We start from the raw sequence: 16,288 nt of genomic DNA on the forward strand, positions 1-16,288 counted from the left end.
CTGCAGTTTGAGAGCAGGAGTCACCAGTGTGAAGGACTAGCAAGAACCACTCTGAGCTCTTCATGTCCCACTGCAACTGAGGCCATGTACTGAGCTGGGACCTGCAAATTATCATTAGCACCAGCAGTGCAAACTCTGCCTTCTGCATCCATGGGAGTCAGAGGGCATAAAACTCTCAGGCAGTTCACCACGAGCCCTGGCTTCTGATCATCTGCTTTTAATGAGAACAGTCGGGTGAAAGTCTGTCTGGAAAGGCAAGGCTTTATCTGTCATGCACCCATCCATGCTGCTCCCCGACCAGGATATGCACCCAGTGAGTATCCTCAGCACTCACTGTGCAGAGTTTGGGTGTAAGAAAAGATTCGGTGTCTCTGCTCAGGATGGCCAAAAGCAAGCCAATTAGAAATGGAGAGACAACTCCCCCTCCCTGGACTGGGAAACGACATAACTAGTCTTTTGAGCACTTTCTGGCATTCAAGATAAGGTTCAATCTTACATGTGTAGCAAAATATATTTTCTTCTTATGTGGCATTCTTCTGATGAATGTGTGAACAAATTCAAATTACCAGCTCACTGTGTCCCCCTGTACAACTCTACCAGTGACAAATGGCACTGTAAGGATGTGGGGAAACCCCCCAGTGTTTCTTTAAGTGCTCTATTTTGAGACCAGTAAGCGCTGTGTAAACACTGGTGTGCTGGAAGCAAGCTGTGCTTGAAACATGAAACTCCTCTGAGAAAGGTCATTTGCTTCCTCTGGGTGCATCACAGGATTGCTGGCAGGAACGAGCTCGAAGCACAATGTGGAAAAACCTGTCCCAGGTCCATCCCTCAGCGCTCATATCCATCCCCAACCCCCTGCTGCCCTTCTTGGCTGTGTGTTCCCTGTCCGTCTCCACTGTAAAGAAGTTGGCTCCTCCTTCTAACGGACCCTTGCCTGGTTTCACACCTCATGTCCAAAGGCATGTCCAGACTTGGAACTCCTGTAACCTGCGAGCAGTCTCCTTGCCTCATCTGCCACTGAGAATGTCTGTCAGAAGCAGTAACAGAACCTGCCCTTGGGTCCAGAACACCCCAAGCTCCTCTCCTCAATACAGCCACAGCTCCCAGGACTCGTCAGCTGTCTCACAATGTGTTTATAGTGTGTGTGTGTAGTGAAGTGAATTAGCATTAGTGATAAAAATTTATTTCTTGGAGGTTGCCAAAACAAACGTTGCAACTTAGGCTTTCTCTGCCATAGGATTTTAGTGTGCAGGATTGTGTTGTTTCTCTTCTATGCATTGACTCAAGGACTGACATTCCTATAATGGCGCAAAAGTTTTGACCTCCAAAACTACCCAGATTTTCCTGGAGCTGTGGCACCTCCATAGCCCAGCAGCCTTATTCTTTGTCCTGTGCTCCAATGCAAGATGTCTCTGCTGCCTTTTTATATGCAAGGACCTTGCAGAACCGCATATATGAACAGAGACATAATACGATCCTCAAGATGATGTTTGCCAGGTAGAGTAGGCCCAGTGTAAGATACACAGAGATGTTGCTCTGTACGCAGTGTGGACCCACAGCACAATGCAGTGTTTGGGCAGGAGAGAGAGAGAATGGGTATGGCAAAAGGTTTTCAGCCTCTGATCCAACTCCATGGTACCTGGCTTTTTGGGTGCCCTGCAGGCTGTTTCCTGTCTCTTTTTGCTCACCCTTTGGGTCAGTTTGCAGTTCAAAGGACTTGCTCTCTTACTTTAAGGATCTTTCATGTGGATGAAGTGCCTCTTTCTGGCCAAAGCAGAAGCCCACAGCCTGCAGGAAGCAGTACTGCTTTGTAGCAGGCAGATTTTGGGGGTCCTGACAGCAGTGCCCCTGGGTGGTCTGGCCTGTAAATATCTGCACGGTCTTTGCTGGCATGAGGTGTGCACTCATTGCTTATGCATAGCAACAGACCTGGGTGTCCCTCCTTCCACCTGTCCAGCATCTCACAGGTTGGAATGAGTGCTGTATGTGCTGCAGCATGGCACTGTCCTGTGCATCAGCACATTCTGTGCCTTCTCCAGAAGGCTCCCCAGAAACATGACAGACAAGCCCCTGATCTGTGACATTGATCTGCCTTCTAGTCATGCGAGCAATTGCTGACATCAGGCTTAGGTTAAGAGCACCTCTGCTCAGTTCAGTGCCAACAGTCCTTTTCCCTACTGAGTCCTCTTTGGGTCAGGATGGGAGTATACCCTGTGTGCTTGGTTTGCAGCTGTCTCTTGAGGGGACCAGGACACCAACCAGCTGTCCAGGGTTGAAAAGCATACAACTATGCCACAGCCTCTTTCCCTCCCTTGATTTTTGACTTCACAAAATGCAGTGTTCAGCCCAAGACTACTCTTCCTACCAGCATACTCAAACATGGGCCAGAGCCCCCAGTTAACCACTGGCTGTTCTCTGAAACACCATGCTGACACCTGTGCAATTGTGATTGCCAGATTACCAGTACAGATAATAATGTTTTAGTGGGCAAAACATTAAATACTATATGGTGGCCACCAGAGAGAGCAAAACATGCCAAAGGGCTTGGCAGCACTACTGCCAGATCCCTCCTGCTGAGCTGCAGTACTTTGGCCATAGGAGGTAGTTTGTCCTTTGGTTTGCACAGTGCTGCAGCCAAAGCAGAGGTTGAGAGTTGGAGCAGCAGGTTTGGAAGGAAAGAACTGCTTCCCTGTGCCACCACTGCTGTGCAGCAAGGCGCTGAACCACAGAGGGCCTGTAAGTGATGGGACAACAAAAACAAAAACGACATCCTCAGCAGCTGCCAGACTGGGGCATTGCTTCCCCGGGCACCCCCATGGGTCCACATGGGTAGGACAGCCTGTCACACAGATCTAGAGCAAGTGCAACTTCTAGAGCAAGTGACACCTGCAGCACTTTGAGATTGCTCTTGCATCCTCAAAGATTTCCGTCCTGAAATGTTGGGGAGAGGAATTTCCAAAACAAGTATTGCTATTCAAGGAATGCAGCAGGGGGAGGAAATAATCACAACACAGATAAGGAGAAGTTGGTTGATTTGACAACTGTGCAAGTTCCTCTGTCTCTCAGCTTGTTTAGGATGAAACTTTAGCCCACCCCTCTCTGCCCCAGGTGCTGCCTTAACATCAGCTCCGCTGGAGGGTCTGGGGAGACAGCTCTGAGGCAGTGGCAAGGGAATATAAATACAACTAGAGGAGTCAAGGTGGTAGAGGGGCATCTGTTCCCACTCCACTCTGCAAATGAGCCAATCAAGCTCCTCTCCTTTGCAGCCATCCCCTGGGCTTCCTCTGGCTTTTTCATCACAAGGCTCTTTTAGTAAGAGCACGTGCAGGTTTCAGGCATTTCTGTGGAGAGCCAAGTAGCTGTATTGCACTGTCGCAGGGATTTTGGGGGCTTGTCTGCTTTTCTCCCTGTCCTGGGCCTTGTTGCTCTCAGCTTCCAAGATTCCTTGTCTCACGACCAACCCCCTCAGGGTACAGCTCTGTTTATCATCTTTCTGGACATGTGGTACTCCTCTGGCAGAAGGGTTCTGCTGGAAAACATCTGGGGTCCAGGGCCTTGTCCCCTCTTCCCAGAGACAAAGGAAAAGCTGCATTGCTCTTGGCTTGGAATTCAATAAGAATTTGTTTGCTAAAACCAGATGTCTGCATCCACTTTTACTGACCCCACAGTGGGGCTTTTGCACCTGACACTTGCAGAGGGGCTGTTCTCTCACTGACAGGCGGCAAGGGATTGGTCAGAGCCAAGGTCAATATCCCAGGACTGTCGACATCTGCAGCTTGGAAAATAAGTGATATGAAAAAATAGGTTCACTGGCTGGACAAGCTGCAGAGGGAAAGGTGGACAGACAGTGCTTGGACAGGTGGATGCAAGGCATTCACCTAGCTCTCCCCAATATACTCAAGTGATGAGGCTCATACTGTGAACAGAAACTAAGGAAATGCCCTGACAATTGAGACAACACTAGGAATTAATAATTTCAGCCCTTTAAGGTGAAATATCCACCCAAATGAATGGCTTCAGATCTCTAGTTCCATCTCGGCTCAGAGGTATGCTCAGTTTTGCTTATCCACCTTGTGCCATTTGAGCATACTGCTTACACTGGTCATTTTAACTCACTGCTTTTCCAAAATAGCTCAGCACTTTAATCTCTTACAATACACTTATGAGAATCTAAAATATAAAATGCAGTTGGCATGGAGTCATTCTTCCTGACTCCTGCCAGTGTCCAGCTCTGCAGCCTGAGCCTTGGCTTACAGTCTTGTTGCAACATAGAGACAGAAGTTTCTTGCAGAGTTGTCAGTGCCTCCTCCCCAGAGACATGCCTAGTGTGAGGGAGGAGCACAGCAGAGACTTTATTGACTGAAGGCTAGAGGGGAATATTACAGCCTTTTCCCTTTTCCCTTGTGCTGTACCTCTGAACCAGGCTCAGATTTTTTTTTCCCTCTTGGATGTAGAGTATAAGGTTAATTTTTGTAGCACTACTTGCTTATTTCTGCAGTTCTTTGAGTATGCATGTGTCCTTGCTCCTCTGGAAATACAGACAGGAACTGAGTGCTTTGCCTACCAGGGCTGTGCACAGAAGCCAAAGCTGTCTGTTTCTAATGCTGTTACCTACTTTCTTACAGTTGGGGGTTGCATTTTCCTTATTAACTGCAGCACAAAGAGCTCATGGTGTTACCCACAGATACACTTCAATCTCTCTGCAACACTGCTTTCCAAGGCAGATCTCACATTTGACATTATTTGCCATAGTTATGTTTCTGTAATTTGTTAAAGTTTATTTCACCAAACTGTAACGATTTGGTTAGATCCAGAGCCTCCTAGAACAGAGACATTATCTGCCATGCCACCATGTTTCTGCCATATGCAAACTTCTTAAAGGTTTTGTAACAGCTACTTTTTGAAAGGTCACCAGACCATTTTTAAACTCCTGTTTCTCTTGTATAAGGCATGGGTGTTACTGAAGCATCATGTGATATTAAGTGAAAAAATGCTTTGAGGAAATCCAATTATATAACAGAATAACCATTCCCTTTATTGGACTGAAACAGTAATCCTGTACTGCTTTCTTTTTATTATTTTGTGTTGGTTTTGTTTGGGTTTTTTTGTTTCTTTTTTGTTTGTTGTTTTTTTTTTTCTTGGTTGGTTTTTGGTTGGTTGTTTTATTTTTAAAGAAAAATAGAACAAAACAACTTTATTTGACACTACTGTGCCTCATGGGTGACTGTGGTAGCGGTCTTCAGCCTCTTTGTTAATCCTGAGCGTCAAACCAACATTTTTATAAGGCACCAACTGTTCCTTTACCCTTACTTCTTTTATCTTCATGGAAATCCTATGCTGGTTTTCATTATTCTGCAAGGAAAACATTGACCAGATGAAGAGTATGTAGGTGAAGGAGCACCTGCAGGAACAAATGGCAAGAGCGGCCACAGGGTGGGGAGTCATGGATGGTGTCTGCATTAGCTGACTACAGGTTCCAACTGCAGGTTCCAACTGCGTTCCAGACCACTCCAACCCCTGGATGGTCTCAAATATTTGACAGCCTAAAGCAGGATATACTGAAGCCATTAAAAATAGTGTTTGGAAGATGAGACATAAAGCATCCTGATAAAGAGACAAAGTGCAGTAAGTATTTCTTAATGGTTCCCAGAAGAGGAGCAGAGACAAAGAAAATGGAGAGACAAGAGATCACAATCAGCTCCTAACAGTTACCAGAAGTCAAGACTCAAAAGCAGGACATTTCCTGAGATAACAACACAGGAGCCACCATAAGAGTTCAGTAGTGAGTGTCTGTTTAACTCTGCATCACTGTCGTAGGTTGCAATGCAGGATGTAACCAAAACTATGTATTCTATCACCGTCTCTTGAAACTAGGTAGGGCAGTGATCTTTGTCTTCAGAGGGAATATCTTCTATTATTAATGGACCATCTGTTAAAATCAGGTGAGGCAGTGTTCTTTATCTTCTATGGGACCCCTCCTTCCTCCAGGGAGATATCGTCTGTTAATGGGCCATTGAGTCCCACTGCATGACTGATAAAATTACATCATCCCATTGGGTCCTACGGAATGACTGATAATATTACATCATTCCATTGGGAGACGCTCCACCCAGGGGGAGGAGCAAAGCATTTCCTACCTAGATGAAATCTGAGATTTGGAACATAAGGCCAGCCTTTTTCCACTGGATTCCAGAGGAAAATCAAACCCTTCCACACTATCACTGGACCTTTGGAGGAAAACTGCACCCTTCTACAGAATCACTGCTTCAACAGAACCACATCTGTCATCCAGGAGGACTGCAGCCACCATTTAATGGGACTGATACCAACACCCTGACTGACAGGGTTGTATTCTGATTCTGTCAGTGTTTTTTTGTACTACTGCATTTTATTTTAATTTTCCTATTAAGTTGTAGTTTGTTTGTATAGTTTTTTTATTTACACATACTAGTAAAGAACTGTTATTCCTATTCTCATATCTTTGCCTAAGAGCCCCTTAATTTCAAAATTATAATAATTCAGAGAGAGGGGGTTTACATCTGCCATTTCAAGGGAACCTCCTGCCTTCCTTAGCAGACATCTGTCTTTGAAGCCAAGACAGTCAGGATTCAGTGTCCTTGGACAGACTGCTTGCATTTTGGTGCTTTCGTTCTGGACATACTATCAGATGCTCTCAGCTTGAATATCCTTGTGAATAAGAAGGACTGGCTTCGTTTCAAAATAAGTATTCCTTGTTCCCATAGGGTCCGACAGCAAGCTCTGCTGTCTTTGTGCAAGCTAAGTTTTTGCTCTGAGATTTCTGATTTGTTTTTTAGCCATCTGCTGCCGTCACCTGGGGCTCCACAAGGAAGGACACTGCTGATGCTGGTAACAGCCCCAACCTTTATACTGAAACAGTGGATGCTCAGCATACCAAGACCCTGTTGTGGCCTGTTATATGTGTTGCCAGCTCCTCATGAGTGCCTGGTGTGTGAACTGGCCTGTGGTGCCAGGTGTCTCTTGTTACTAATGTGTGAAGTAAGCACAATAGCAGCAGGGGCCTTGAGAGTTTTGGAACAGGCAAGAAGCAGAGGCTCCAGAACTATAAATAACTCACTGGCAGTGGGTTAGGTGTGCAGCCTCAAAAGCTGGGCAAAGCCTGTGTTAAGTGTTCCAAAGAAAAGCAGCAGCAGCAGCTGAGCAATGAGAAACAGATCTGAGTAACAGGGTCAGGCACCTGCTGTGATGTGGGAAAGCAACACTTGCTAGTGTTGTGCAAGAAAGGGGGTGGAGAACAAGGGCTAAGAGCTGTCTAGAAGCTCAGACACCTTGAATAAGTGCCAGGATGCCAAATATGGTGTGATTCTGGGGGGTTCTGTGCCACAGCTATGGGGCTGTGAGCAACTTTACTCCACACAGCTATGCTCTCCTGGAGACTGCATGCAGCTGAGATTGGAAAGGAACTTTGGAGATCATCTGGTCCAAACCCCCTGTTCAAACAAGGCCACACAGAGCTAATCACCGAGGACATGTCCAGATGGCATTTGAACATCTCTGAGGATGGATATTCTCATCATCTGCCTGGTGGCAAAACCCTTTTGAGCTGGCAATAGCGGGTGCATGGTGCTACAGCTGTGTCTGAGCATAGCTTTTTGTACCCATCTAATGTTCCAGTTCTCAATGGGTTTAATGTGTAAGTGTCAGTGTGTGTAATCATTTTGGGCAGTATTATATATAATTAGCACATGTGGGACAGAGTACTCTCTAGCAAAATTCTTCAAAGGTGGGCCAGTTGTAGTAGTTTAGACATGCTGATTTTCAAAGCAGCTGATTTTGCAGAGAGCAACTCTAAGGCATGGAGCCACATCAGCCAGTCATAGCCCTGCTCCTTGCAGTAGCCAACTCTGAGACTTAGTGGCCCTTTAGATGTTAAAGGCCATCACCACCTCTGCAATCAGATGACATCTTGTCCACCAGAAATTCTCACTGCAGTAAGATCACAACTTTGAGGGTTGCTAAGTAGATCTCTTAGAAATCCTAGTTTCCATTCCTGTTCTCTGTGTTGTCTGGGGCAATCCTTGTTATATTAACAAGGGTGCTGAGACCTTGTTTCTCCAGGATTCTTGCTGAGAAGTACCACAATGTTCATGTAAGTTAGAGGTAACCAAAACACAGTCAATTGCTGCCTCTTTAGTTGTGGTCTTTAAGGGTATGATGGTGGTTTAGAATGATTATGGCAGGGAAGGATCTCTCCAGAGCTCTTGCTCAATCCCTTTACTCAAAGCTATTGTAAATCTGAATTCACACTTTATCATCACTCAGGGATTTGTCAGTTGAAGTGTACTCTTCCTCCTCCTATTGCTTCAGAGACATCCAACCTGTCCCCTTAGCTTTGTGCTCCCTTGTAGGTCTCCTGTTTAGACCTAATTTTGGAAAAACACCTAGGCCTGGTAAATATGTGAGGTAAATTTCTAGCAGCTGGGTGAGAAAGCAAGTTTTAGAGACACAGGCAGAAAGTCAATGTTTTCCACCTGAAATGAACAAAATTTAGCCATTCTGCAGAGCATCAGATGTTACCTACTCGGACTTGTGCAAACAGTTTGACACCGTCTCACATGACATCTCTAAAAACTGGAGAGACATGGATGCCCCAGTCCTGGAAGTATTCAGAGTCAGGTTAGATGGGGCTTTGAGCAATCTGGTCTAGGGGAAGGTGTCCCTGCCCATGGCAGGGAAGTCAGAACTAAATGGTCTTTAAAGGTCCCTTTCAACCCCAGCCATTCTTTGCTTCTGTGACATTCTGAGGCTGCCTCTGTGGACTTATTTCACCAACACACCCCACCTCAGCTGTGCCACTGGTGTCCTTACACAGTCTTTGCACTTCCTTGTGTCAAGCACATCCCCAGGCATTGATCAGTCGATGTGTGGATGCATTAAATTTATGAAGACCCCAGTGCCAGGGCTGACCAAACCACTGCCTCCTCTGTAAGAATGCATCAGCTCTCATCGTATTACAATCAGAAGGACACATTTGGACCACGAACAGAAGAATCATCTCTCTTCCCTTCAATACAGATTTTTTCCCCATCCTCGTCTCTTCTCTGGCACATCTCACTCTTCCTTGGGTGCATGTATCTCTGACAGTATTTCTGGAAGTGGCAAGAACAGTTATGCTGCAAATACATCTTCTGGCTACATGCTGCTCTGGAGTGCCGTGACTTCAGACCCCAGACCCCCTTCATCAGTGCTGCCCTTCCCCTGAAGACTTGTCAGCACATTCCCCTTAGAGGGGTCACTAAATCCCATGGAAAAGAGATACATTGGCAATGACTTTTTTTTAAATTCTGTTTCAGTTGCAGATTGTATTTTTTTAAATAAAACTGAGGTGTTTACTAGGTGGGGTGCTGCTGAAGGGATGACTTTTCAAACTCTTTTTCACATAGGAATTTACCAATGCTTTGCATTTTTTGACTAGGTTGTTTCTCTCCCTCTTGAGAGAAAGTTGGAGGATGTAAAAATCCCAACCCAGTCAGTGAGCTCTTAATGTGATTTCCTATGTGCCAACAGTCAGCAGCACCTCCACATGCTCCCAGACATGGGCGTAGCAGGTTTGCCAGCTCTGGATGAGTTGGACACAACCTGGAAAGCTGGAAAGCTTCACAGCTCCTCCCTTTCTCTCTTGCAGCATGGCAGATGGTCACACAGTGTAAACACTATGCCAAGTTCTGATTAGTAAAATATAGTGTAAAGCAGGTTTGGAAAGCACAGGCAATCGTGTGACTCCCTGCTCTTTCCTTGTAAGTGCCCTGCAGGCTTCTCCAGCCTTGTTGGCATTGCCATGACCTTAGTGCAGTTGTGTCCCTTCACACAGGGACTGCCCTCCAGCAGCTCTACTGGCTCTGGCTTGGCTGTGGCTAGTTTATTGCTATGTCAGTCACACAGCCCAGGAGCCACTGATGAACCCTGGAAACCCTCCAAGGTGTCAGCACCCCCAGCACCTTGGTATGTATTCCAGGACTGCATCACCCTCCTTGGGAAGGGTTTTTTCATGGTCCTCATCCTGAATATCTCAAGCCTACCCTTCTGCAGGAAGATGGGGAATTTCACTAGAAGTCATGTTTGACTAAAAAGGGCACTTCTTTTAGCAAAGTAATAAATAAAAACAAAGCAAACATACAAAAAAACCCCAACAAAAATAACAACCACAAAGCAGCATGAAAGAATGGGAAATATGATAGACAGCAAAAGAATGTAGTAAACATTGCTTGCTTGGGTACTTAGAGGTGGTATTGAGCATGGCCTAGTTCCACCTTCAGACTAGAAAGGATCATTAAAGGTAGTACAAAAGGACCCTACAGGTATTTTAGAAGTTGGGGAAAATATATATCCACTGACAGATGGAGGAAACACTGTGGTACTGGACAATATGGAAAAAAACCACAATGATCAATGGATTTTTGTAGCATCTTCAGAGGCAAAGCCTGCTCCCAGATCTCTGTGTTCACAAGCTTGGTTTTGGAAGTAGGTGGGAAGACCAAATGTGAGACTTAAGGACTACTTAGAGAATAGAATAGATGATACTAACCTAGATGAGTTATCAGTTCACGTCAATGGAGCTGCTGTCAGCCATGGTGGAATATCATGGGAAATCGGAAAAGGCTGAAGGAAAAACCTAGTATGATCTCCACCTTGAGGGAGGGCAAGGAGAAGGATATGTGAAACAGCAGTAGTACCTCCATCCTTGTGTAGTAATTACAAAATTATTATGAACAGTATCTCCATCCTTGGAAAAATCATGGAGCAAGAATTCTTGGAAATAATTTTTATGCATGTGAAAGGCAGGAAGGTAATCAGGAAAAAGTCCACTGGTCCAGTCTTTGGACTTAACCCAAACCCCTTATTTTCCCCACTTAGCTTATCACTGCAAAGCCTAGTGCAGATTTCGGAAGTCAAGTCACTCCTGTCTCTACAGAGATCTTTGTGCACTCATCTGCATTGCTGGTTCTTTTATTTAGAGCAGTGATTGAATAAGGAAAACAGATTTCAGGAGTGAGATTGCTGTCTTGGGTTGACAGAAAACAGAGGTGTGATATGAGTGCATTGTCCCTGAGTACATAGACATCTTGCACATTGGATGCAGTCAAATAAGAACAGATCCAACAATCAGCAGTGCTGTGCTAAGACACAAAGCAAGAACAAAGGATAAGCATGCCTACTTCAGACTCCTTCCCAGAGGGTGAAAAGGTTTAGCAAACTCCACGTTAGAACTTTTAACAACAGCTTCTTTTTTGTTGTGGGTTTTGGGCTCTTTTTTCCTCCTGTGGGCTGGAGAACAGAAAAGTGTAGCAGAATAAACACATGGGATAAATGCAAGAAACCTCTGCTCGTTCATCCTGGCTCTTGGCAGGCAGGTGGAGCACAAGGTGGAGAAGGCTCTGCTAGAGCAAATGTGGTCTCACAGCAAGAGTCAAGAGATCCTTTACCAGCCACATGCTCATCTGGTCCAGGGAAGCCTTGGTAACTAGTGGGGAGAAGGGTGAAATCCTGGTGATACTTCTCAGCTGCTGCTTTCAACAAGGGACAACATTTCCACACATGGTTTCTTCCAGCCACTGAGCCTCACCGACTCAGGGTGAAGAGAGGAGGAATAGCTCAGTACTCTATGGTCAGAAATATTCTGCCCACAGAATACTCCTCCCATCTGCAGGAGGAAGTGGAAGGTTGCTCTCAGACTGTTTTTCTGCCTATAGATGCCAAATTTGGAAGCATGAAAAGGTAAAACCCATGATTCCTTTGCAATATTTCAGGGTTCAAGAGTCAACAGAAGATACAACAGGGACCACCAAGCTTGCTGCAGCACCCCAGTTTGCTGGCAACTTCCTTGTAGTGATGGTCCTGCATTGTCCCCAAAGCCCTCGGAGGCAGCTGTGAAGGGATAAAGCAGGCAGAGGTCACTGCCCTTTTCCAGAGACCTGAATCAGTATGGCCTTCAGAGCATGCCTGCAACAGCAGCTGCAGAAGCTTGGGGATGTCCTGCCCACTGTGCCAGCCTGGGCTGGTAGTTGGTCTCAGCTGGAAACAAGCCCACCTTTCCCTGGAGAGCACTGGAGCTCATGCCTAGCCGTAGCCACAGTCTGGCCAGAAAGATCTCTTCCACAGAAACTGTTTTTGTGAGAAATTGCCAAGAAACACAGGCCCGTGTTTACTTCAGTTTCCCAGGAATTACTTCTCCATTTCCACACTCTAGCCAAACCCACAAGCACTCAGGGAGCAAGCAGTGGCCTGTTCCCCCAAGCAGTCATAGTCTGAGTGAGAGTTTGCATCCCCTACCTTATTTCAGTTTGGAGTGCATGCTGTCCGTCTACTCACAGAAAAAGGAACCACCCTACAGTTTTCTGGTGTCATCTGGGGACTCTTAGGTGTGTGTCTCTAACGGGCAAAAATTTTGCAGCACAGAAGAATTAATTCAGGGGGCAGCCACAGGGAGGAAAAGCTGGAGATCTCAAGGAGATTAAGGCACAGCCTAGTCCACTCCATGAGCCAGAAACCCACCAAGACAGAGGGGTAATCCAGAGCAATGCTGCCAAACGTTGTAACTGAAAATATTTTTATTTGAGATCAATAGTAAAGAAGGAACACTGGATTAATCATCCCTCAATATATAAATGGTGAGAATGCAAAAGCAAAACCATCTACAGGAAACCCAGTATACAAGTAGTGTCCTGGGAAAAAGCAGCATATGAGAACCCTTCCTCATGCTAACAAGCAGTCAGTCATCCCAAAGAAGCCAAGCATTAGCGTTTCCTTTGAAGCTGTTTTTTTCTGGATTTCAACCGTTAGTTACAATCAGTATCACTTTGAGCATTTTCACTGGTACAGGAGGGAAAAAAATACCACCCACCATAGGACACAGTTGGAATTGGCTTCTGTGCAACAGGAATATTTGTGGATGTGGCTCCTGAAAATCCCAGGGAGAGAAATTTCATGGCCAGGTCGAGTCAAGAGCATTTAATGAGTTTCACTGATACAGTTTACACAGAGACAATGAGATCTAGAAATCACAGGTCAGCACCAAAGGGCAACATGAGCTACGAAAGATGGCTTCAGTTCTTTACACGGCTTGTGGCTTTAGCAGTGGAAGAGAAACTATGCAGCAGCTTCTTGCACTGCTAGTACCTCTCTGTTGAAAAGGGTTTTCAGATTTCCTGATTTTCCAGTTTCCATTTCTTCCCTCTTTCAAGGCACATGTTGTAGAAACTTTTTATCGCAACAGCAGAAACAAGTGATCATCCCACTTCCATGACATTGAATAATTTCTGCATACAGCCAAACAATGAGTTGTTGGAATAACTTTTTTCTAACCGTCAAAGAATCTCACTGCAAGGAATGCTGCCAGCGTCTCCCCCACTCGCCTTGTAGCAGTCAGACACTACTACAGCTGAAGGTCCCAACTCTTCGTCTTGGCTTGAAGAGTCTTTGGCTTGAATCCTTCCTGATTACAAAAGGCTCAGCACAAAATTGAGGTGCTCTCTGCAAACACATGGCATTTTCAAGTGCAGCCTTAATAAATTTTTGGTTATCTGCTGCCAGCCATGGAAGTGAGACCCTCCTTCTAAGGCAGCTTTGAAAAAAGAAAAAATTAAAAATAGTTCTCTCCTGTGTCTCCATTACTGCTACAAACTACACCCGTGCCAATGTTTTACAGGGAGACACATTGACCTGCATTTTGTAAAACATATCTTCTTTTACTCCCTTGCATCTTTAATACCTGGAGCCTGATCTGCCATAAGGACTACTGTATTGTATATTTTTTTAATAAATGATAAGCACAAAGGATAAACTCTTAACCACAAGCCTCGTTCCTTGAACTTTGCTCCTGCTCCATGCAAGCCCATCTTTCCTCAGTTCCCACCATGACTGGAGGAGCAAGTCTAGCCAGAAAGTGCTTTGAACCAAAGGAGGTGTAGGCTTTTCCAAAGTGAGACTGAAAAGGTATCTAGTAATTAAAGTCTCTATGCATCCTGTGAGCCTCTGCTGGCCTAAGAAGAAATGCACTGTTCCCTGGTCCCTGCAGGATCCCACCCCTGCAGTGCAAGGGTTCAGCAAAACCTTCAGGTCTCAAAAAATGTAACAAAAAAAACAAACTAAATCAAACAAAGGGAAAAAGGAAAAAAAAAAAAAGGCAGTGCTGAAGATGATCCCCAATACAAGTGTCCCTGATTTTAACAAACTTCAGCACAGGCCAAGGAAGTGCAAATTGCTGTGGTCAGAGCTGGTGGCAAGGTACTCACCAGAAAGAATTCAGTTCTCAGTTCTGGCTAAGAGCTTTAAATCACTTAAACCAGCTCCTTGGGTGTCAGCGCTTGAGGCTCGCATACACGATCAAGGGGAGGAAAAGCAGGGTCTGTACAGGTGGTGCCCTGGTGCACTGACAGAAAATAGTACTGCAGAATGTGCATGCCCCTCAAGCCTGAGACAATCAGAAGGGAGGTTCCAGATAGAGAACACACATTGAAAACAGGCTTTAGGCAAAGAAAAATCATTTGGATGTCAGCCCTGCTGTGAATATCTCAGCACTGTAGGAGATTTAATAGACAAATACGCAGACCAAACGAAATACATGGCTTATATATAATGACACACATAAAAAGCCTACTAGTCTAAAGATAAAGGAGGCTTTGAATCATATCCTATTACGCTGCACCCTACTTTAATCTGGTATTAAATATACTGCTTATGATATACAAATTACTTTTAAAAGCTATTAAAATGTTACAACAACAAAAGTAGTAAAATATTTCAAGTTTTATGCACAATCTTGCAAGAGAAAATTTTGGTTTCAGGAAGCTTCAGACAATGCTTAAATAGCGTGGTAACTTCCTATCACTGCTAACAAGTGTTAGCAAATTTTAAGGCCATAATTTATTTGCGCAATTAAATTAATCTTTATTTCATGGGGGAAAAAAGACCCCACACCAACACCACAAACCCACCCTTCTCTGAACTCCTCCCCTCCCAAAAAAATCCCAGGTGGTGTTGTGCTGAAGCAAATAATCTCTATCATATCCAGAAGTAAGGTTATCTGAAGCCAGCGGTTTATAGAGAGGTCATCTGTGTAGCTCCCACACTATGCAGGGAGCTTACCCACAAATTCTGGCAAACTGTCTCAACTCACTCAAAGCCTCCTTTGAGACTAAATGAAATAATGACATTCATTGAATCCAGACTTGATTGTTCGACACCTGCTCTGCACATAGAGAAGATGTTTGTTTTGGTCACTATGAGAAAAAAACCTTGTATCATGCTGTCTCCATTAAAAAAATCTAATGCAAAGCGTAAACTTGGACAATTTTAGCAGCATTTTACAGTCCTTCATAAAGTAAAACCAGGAATGAGTTAAAAAGAATGCCTGCACGCACCTCATTCAAAATACCAAATATCATGGGCAGCAACTGTTGATACATCACGGCCATAATCAGAAAAATTTGAGTCCAGCAATGAACTCAACATGGGGAGTACTGCAGCAAATAGATCAGATTCAATAATTTCTGGCAAAGTAACTATTTACAACTTGTATGTACAGCTTCTGGACTTACAAAATGATGGAGAGCTAGAAAGTTGTGTAAAGTCAAGTTTGAAATTACTTTTTTTTTTTTTTTTTTAAAAAAGCACTTGTCCAAACAATTTGGAGACACTTTGGCATGCCAAAAGAGGCCTTTTTTTTTTTTTTTTTGGTTCATTGCAACTGTTATAAAACCAGTGCATATAATGCATCAATGAGGCCAGATATCCTGGGCAATATAGGCAAGTCTCTGTTGTGTCTCTGATGTTAGCTATTGGGGGAGCCAATATCCACTGTGATCTTTGTATACAGAGGGTACTTGTCAGTTCTTAACACTTTGTAGGATAGTGTATTTAAGCCATCAGAATTCATTGTCTCCCGTGTGTGAGCAATTCGGTCAAACCTGCAGGAGGGGAAGAAAAAAAGTGGGGGAGAGGGTAGAAACAAGAAAGAAAGGAAAAAAATGTTTAAACAATCTGATTTTTGCATGCCTCTCAGGCAGCATCTCAAGTGTTTCAAGAAAAACCTGAGTATTAGTGCCATAAACTCCCAGATTTGGCCAGTGTGAGCAGTGGGCCAATGCATCCTTACGGGGTCAAATTTTAGCTAGGAAGAAGCAGCCAAGCTTCTAAATCACAAAGGTCCTTTTCCCGCTCTGCACTAGAACAGAGGTTTATACCCCAAAGACAAGCTGGAAACAATTGCTTGGAATCTAATTTTCTGCGTGTAAGAAATAAAAAAGGAAGA

The 16,288-nt window shown here is 44.6% G+C and overlaps 2 protein-coding genes across 5 annotated transcripts in view; one reads left to right on the forward strand and one right to left on the reverse strand.

Moving 5' to 3' along the window:
• Positions 1-15,830, forward strand: part of LOC148219781 (uncharacterized) — a 29,915-nt gene extending 14,085 nt beyond the window's left edge. For 2 of the 4 annotated variants that reach the window (XR_015799583.1, XM_088156850.1), the window contains one exon: positions 1-15,830. Coding sequence is in view for 2 of the 4 variants with exons in the window: in XM_088156850.1 (XP_088012976.1) it covers positions 1-93 (93 nt within the window). In the remaining 2 variants the exon portion in view is untranslated. The other 2 variants (XR_015799584.1, XM_088156851.1) reach the window with 2 other exon arrangements.
• The window catches only part of B4GALT1 (beta-1,4-galactosyltransferase 1), a 27,259-nt gene continuing 23,545 nt past the window's right edge, over positions 12,575-16,288 (reverse strand). The window contains exon 6 of the mRNA XM_014888143.2: positions 12,575-15,944. Within this exon, the coding sequence (XP_014743629.1) occupies positions 15,809-15,944 (136 nt within the window). The 3' untranslated portion in view covers positions 12,575-15,808. The remainder of the gene's footprint in view (positions 15,945-16,288) is intronic.

Source organism: Sturnus vulgaris, chromosome Z (genome assembly GCF_052056855.1).
Source record: "Sturnus vulgaris isolate bStuVul1 chromosome Z, bStuVul1.hap1, whole genome shotgun sequence".
In the NCBI taxonomy this organism is placed as follows: Eukaryota; Metazoa; Chordata; class Aves; order Passeriformes; family Sturnidae; genus Sturnus; species Sturnus vulgaris.